At 41.9% G+C, this 6,323-nt stretch overlaps 2 protein-coding genes across 2 annotated transcripts; both read right to left on the minus strand.

The window, feature by feature from the left end:
* Positions 1 to 351: 351 nt before the first annotated feature.
* LOC140743630 (uncharacterized) lies at positions 352 to 2,946 on the minus strand. Its single transcript, XM_073075055.1, has 2 exons — positions 1,851 to 2,946; positions 352 to 749 (listed from the first exon to the last, which is right to left on the minus strand). The coding sequence occupies exons 1-2, from the start codon at positions 2,569 to 2,571 to the stop codon at positions 571 to 573; spliced, it is 900 nt and encodes a 299-aa protein (XP_072931156.1). The 5' UTR covers positions 2,572 to 2,946; the 3' UTR covers positions 352 to 570.
* Positions 2,947 to 2,970: 24 nt separating this feature from the next.
* LOC140743629 (uncharacterized) lies at positions 2,971 to 5,675 on the minus strand. Its single transcript, XM_073075054.1, has one exon. The coding sequence runs from the start codon at positions 5,178 to 5,180 to the stop codon at positions 3,942 to 3,944; it is 1,239 nt and encodes a 412-aa protein (XP_072931155.1). The 5' UTR covers positions 5,181 to 5,675; the 3' UTR covers positions 2,971 to 3,941.
* Between the last annotated feature and the right edge of the window lie 648 nt (positions 5,676 to 6,323).

The following is a 6,323-nucleotide window of genomic DNA, read 5'->3' on the forward strand; positions in this document are numbered from 1 at the left end:
AAGCCTCGATTGTCTACCCGTCTATCGCAGGGCTCTATCTCTGAAACCGTAATACTCGTAGATAGACAGTTCAATATTTCAGAATGCAATCACTTCTATAGCTGCTATGTAAATAAACACTTAAAAATAAAACAAATGAAAATTTGGTGGTACGGAACCGTCAGTGTGCGAGTTCGACTCGCATTTGGCCAATTTTTATTACTCCCAGTGATATTATAATTTTAGCATCAGAAGTGGAAAATTATTAAAAAAAATAAAAAAAAATAACAGAAAAGTTCATTTATTGAAAAATAACAATTTAAGTAAAATTTAAATCAAATAAGAACTAAGTAAAATCGACACAAATAAATAACGAAAACAAATACTGCAAACTTCAAAGAAATTAAATAACAAGAAAAAAAGAATAATTGGAAACAAAAAAATGGCTTACATGACCTTAATAACGATCTACACTGATTTTCCCAAACGTCCGTACAGTCCAGCGCTCACGAGCAAAATGCCCTTTTAATTCTGAGTACCCTCCTTATATAGCCCCTCGCCAGGTAGTTGATGACGTTGCATGCGAACTCCTTACACGGCCTCTCCTGACGTTGAGTCGTCCTCGACGCAAATCCCTTGAGTTCCGCTGGGACCTGCGGCCGCAGAGGTCGGTGGGCCGTCATCTACGTCGTCATCAAGCAAGGGCATGGATAGATTACTTGTAGGACCAGCCTCAATTGGTAAAGTCTCTTCTTCAATGCTAGTTTCATCTAAAACAAAGAAACCATTTCCCACAATTCATGAAAGAAAGTTAAAAACGTTAGACCTAACAGACCTATCAGAATATCTCCAGTCAATCAATTCATTCATCGTTCTTTCATTCTCATAAAAGTGAAACAAATAAAACAAATTGTATTCCTGTTTTTCATAAGGCCTTTATACTTCGATCTTGATAGTAGACTTCACGATGTTCAGTAACATAGTCCTGTAATATGGCCCCAGGCCCGTTCATACGAACGCATTCCACACGCAGACTATAGTCAAACGTGTGAAGCTTCCCGACAAGCAGACCACATTCATGCGAGTCGAGGCTTCCAAATACGCTGACCATCGTCACACGCATTAGGGCATCTCAACGTGCAGAGCGAATCATACAAGTGAGGAATACTAATCATCCATGATTCACCATAAAGGCTTACATAGGAACTCGTATAGCAAATATTCATCCGTGGTTCACCATAAGGGCTTACACAGGAACTCGTATAGCAAATATTCATCCGTGGTTCACCATAAGGGCTTACACAGGAACTCGTATAGCAAATATTCATCCGTGGTTCACCATAAGGGCTTACACAGGAACTCGTATAGCAAATATTCATCCGTGGTTCACCATAAGGGCTTACACAGGAACTCGTATAGCAAATATTCATCCGTGGTTCACCATAAGGGCTTACACAGGAACTCGTATAGCAAATATTCATCCGTGGTTCACCATAAGGGCTTACACAGGAACTCGTATAGCAAATATTCATCCGTGGTTCACCATAAGGGCTTACACAGGAACTCGTATAGCAAATATTCATCCGTGGTTCACCATAAGGGCTTACACAGGAACTCGTATAGCAAATATTCATCCGTGGTTCACCATAAGGGCTTACACAGGAACTCGTATAGCAAATATTCATCCGTGGTTCACCATAAGGGCTTACACAGGAACTCGTATAGCAAATATTCATCCGTGGTTCACCATAAAGGCTTACACAGGAATTCGTATAGAAAATATTCATCCGTGGTTCACCATAAAGGCTTACACAGGAATTCGTATAGCAATATGTATCCGTGGTTCAAATTCAAATCGTTAATTTCCTTACCAAGGACCAATTTAAATTCCATTTGAAGTACCCTTAATGCCAGTATCGCACGGTAGACCATGCAGCACACGTTAGCACCAGCAGTGCTCGCACTGCACGGCATTTCCCGTACTGAATAACAGCTCCCAGTAACGCCTCGTAGCGCCCATAGCGCGCGGCAGCGCCCACAACGCTCATAGCGTGCGGCGGAGCCCGCATAGCACGGAGGAGCCCGCACAGCGCGGCGGCGCCCGCATAGCACGGCTGTGCCCGCAGATAACAGCAGCGCCCGCAAAGCGCAGCGTCGCCCGCAGATCACGGCGGCGCACGCAGAGCGCAGTGGCGCCTGCACAGCGCAGTGACGCCCGTAGAGACCGGCAGCGCCCGCAGAGCGCAGCATCCGCAGAGAGCGGCAGCGCCCGCAGACCGCAGTGGTGCCGGTAGAGAGCGGTAGCGCCCGCAGAGCGCAGCATCCGCAGAGTGCGGCCACGCCCGAAGACCGCAGTAGCGCCGTAAGGGAGCAGTAGCGCCCGCAGAGCGCAGCATCCGCAGAGAGCGGCAACGCCCGCAGACTGCAGTAGCGCCGGAAGAGAGCGGTAGCGCCCGCAGAGCGCAGCATCCGCAGAGAGCGGCAACGCCCGCAGACCGCAGTATCGCCTGCACAGCGCAGTGGCGCCCGTAGAGAGCGGCATAAGAAGCATTTACATGACCCATTTTCCGCGTCACGATATGTTGTCATCATTCACCGGCTGTGTAGACCAGGAATCTCTATTCGTACCGCCCATGGAGTAACATCACAACATCTATCGACAGACTTGCTGCCTGCAAAAATAACTGACAAGGCCCACAATATGTAGGACTAGTTAAATGTTATTAGTTGTAACAGATTAAACAAAGTTTTAATTAAAATCATGGCTCGGCCAAACCTGACCCTGTCTTATAAGTCTACTCAAGTATTCGACTTCCGTGACTAGAAATGAACATTTGCCTAGATTAATGGAAAAACACGCCATTGTAAGAGTCCTGAGTACCCGGCGCAATTGTTCAATTCCCTCACTTACAGAATTACTAACAAGGAGTATGTCATCGACATAAACTAATACATTGCCTTCATTCATATATGCGCAAATTAATAATTCGCTGATATGCTACAGGAGAGTTAGCTAAGCCATAAGGCATCTTGACATATTCGAAGTGTTCTTCTGGTGTCACGAACCCAGTCAAGTGAATAGACTCCTCTTTTAGGGGAATTTAGTGGAATCCCGAGGCCATATCGAGACAGCTGAAGAACTTGTAGCTGCCCAACATGACCTTATGGTCGTCAATTAATGGAAGAGGGTAGCGATCTTTGACAGTGATACGATTAAGTGTCCTACAATCGACACAGAGTCTATCCGAACCATCACGTTTTCTTACGAGTATGATTAGACTTGCATATTCAGAGTTAGAGCGCCTAATAACTCCTTTCTCTAAGAGGTCTTGAATTATCTCGCGGACCTTAAGTTTTTCAGAATACGAAAGCCTATACGGTCTGTAAACGACAGGAGTTGAACTGGTAAGTCTTATCTCCATCTTTCCTGTTCGAACTGTGGTTGTAGCAGTTCCCGATATCAAAAATTGAGAGAATTCACTTATAACAGACCTAAGACCTTTCCAACTCAGCGCCTTGTAAAGGTGTATTTAATTCAAACTGGTCGACTAACTCAATAACGTTAGCCGCACTATTAACTTTATCAGAACGCGTGATGTGTTGTTTATCTTTCGTGCGAATATAAGTAATCCCATCACGGTTCAACACATCAGTTCCGATTATGATGGGCACGTTCATAAAAGTCTGTGAAACAACTATAAAATCTACTTCAATTGAGATGTCATTGAACTCTACTGTAATAGTAACGTATGATGTTGAGATTACTTCCCGATCACTAAGGCCCTTCCAAACGCAGTGCCTTGGCTTAGGATGACACGTAAAATGTTTTAAAATGCCTGAAGAAATGAGAGACACATCGTTGAATAAGAACATCTATTGGAATACCATCTATTACTAGTTGCTGAAGTTATGTCATTACTCGGTGAAATATCGGATTGGTAAGCGCAAAGACTGACATTGCGTTAATTATGTTGCACTGACTTAGCTTTGATGAAGCATTTATCCTCAGTGTGTCCTGACTTCTTGCAAAATGTACAAGTATTACTCGAAGACGGCTGCACACTGCAAGTTGTCTCAGAAGGTATATGTGACGGACGACTATTAGACATGTTGGATTTGGGTTGTCTACAGATGCGACTGACATGACCGAATCGATTACAATTATAGCATTTAGGAACTGAAGCGTCAAGTGGTTTTGTTACATAACTATGTCTTTTATGTTCAACTACCCTATCCCGTTTTCCTGCTAAAGGCTTTGTGTAAATCGAAAGGAATGAAACGATAGTGTCGGGAGCCAGGTTAGCGTTGGCGGCCGCAGCGCGCACTTGTGCATTATCTATACCGCGTATCACTATAAGAGTTCTCAAATCATCACTTATCCCCCGAACTATCTTCAAACGCAATAGCGTACAACGAGCGTATTCAGCATAACTAGGGTACTTATCCGAAGTTTTATTCATTGCGTCAAACAAAATATTGGCATAGTCCAATTTACCAGGACAAAGAGGTATGAACTCGCGTTTAAAATTAGACCAAGTACGATCATTTGACACCCATTCACCTAACCACACCCTAGCGTCTCCCTTCAGACATGACGCTACACGCGACAAGCATTCGTGATCGTTCCATCCATTAGTTTCCTTGGCGCGATCCACCTCTTCACACCATGCTTCGATGCTATTAATTGATGGGTCGAAGTTGGAAACATAATAATGTTGCGACCTTGAAGGTTGCATTGTTTTAATTGCTTGCATCAAAGCATTAGCGAGGGTAGATGCCTCAGAACAAGGAGTACTAGATTCCACGGATTGCTGTCGCGGCGCAACATTATCAGATATAGGAGTCGTAACTGTGGGTTGAACATTGATTTCATGAGCAGCTTGTGCTTTATCTTTAAGTGAACGCGTTTCGACAGGTGAAACATTCCGCGACCGTGACCTTAAACTAACGCGATGGTCACTGCGAGAACGACTACGCGACTCACGCCTAACCTGGGTACGCAACCGGTGTACTTCAGTATTGTAAGAATCAAGTCGATCTCGGACACGTAAGCCATTTCGTGAAGAATGACGCCTATTGCTCGAATCGTTCGGCCTATCACTACTAGAATTGCGTGATCTTCGTGAGGCAGGTCGAGCCCGACTGCGCGAATCGTCCACAAGATCACGCCTCCGTGGACTAGGAGTTCTCGTACGTCTCATTATAACAGTAGAAATAAACAACAAAACACACAAAATATCAAAAAAAATGAAGCAAGCAGTAATTGTAACAAGAAAAAATCAATTTCAAAAGTCAACGGTCTTTCAGGCGTTATTGTGAGCTTATGAGTCCTTTATCCCACTTCTGATTTTAGCATCAGAAGTGGAAAATTATTAAAAAAAATAAAAAAAAATAACAGAAAAGTTCATTTATTGAAAAATAACAATTTAAGTAAAATTTAAATCAAATAAGAACTAAGTAAAATCGACACAAATAAATAACGAAAACAAATACTGCAAACTTCAAAGAAATTAAATAACAAGAAAAAAAGAATAATTGGAAACAAAAAAATGGCTTACATGACCTTAATAACGATCTACACTGATTTTCCCAAACGTCCGTACAGTCCAGCGCTCACGAGCAAAATGCCCTTTTAATTCTGAGTACCCTCCTTATATAGCCCCTCGCCAGGTAGTTGATGACGTTGCATGCGAACTCCTTACAATAATTTATTTAATAATTAATTACTGTATATATCTATAGTTATAACATGTAATTACTTTTGTGAATATTTAAGTTTTATATATTACACTCATTTAAAGATAAAAAAGATAAGAATTATTCATCCAGATATGAACTATTCATAAAACACCATCAATCCATAACTCACTAATTTAATCAATAACATACGTTGTGACTGTTCATATAAGATTTAAGTAAATTAACCATTAATGTGATACTTGAATCGTTGTATAAATGGTATTGACGTTGGTAATCGTCTTTAATATGTATTAACGGATCTATTTGATCTGTACCCTTAGTATTGTGTTTTTGTTTGTATAAAGTACCAAGTGAGTAATAGGTACTTTATATTAATTACGATCTAGCCTAATTTAAGACTAATGAGTAATTCTACGCTAACTTAAACTGCTAAATAATCATATAATGAAGGTGGCGTCCACTGACTTCTTTGTTGTACCCATAGTATGAGTTTATACTTTTTTACAAAAATTACTGTTTTTGTATTTGTTTACGCATTTCCCATACATTTCCAACGAATTGTGATACAGTGCTCTGGGGTCGCTGATTGGAAATGTATGGGCAAATACCGTCTGGTCGTATCCGTATCAGTCCAGTGAACTACC

The sequence above is a fragment of the Epargyreus clarus genome, unplaced genomic scaffold (genome assembly GCF_041222505.1).
Source record: "Epargyreus clarus isolate Ecla_fem2 unplaced genomic scaffold, WU_Ecla_fem_2.2 ptg000007l, whole genome shotgun sequence".
Taxonomy (NCBI): Eukaryota; Metazoa; Arthropoda; class Insecta; order Lepidoptera; family Hesperiidae; genus Epargyreus; species Epargyreus clarus.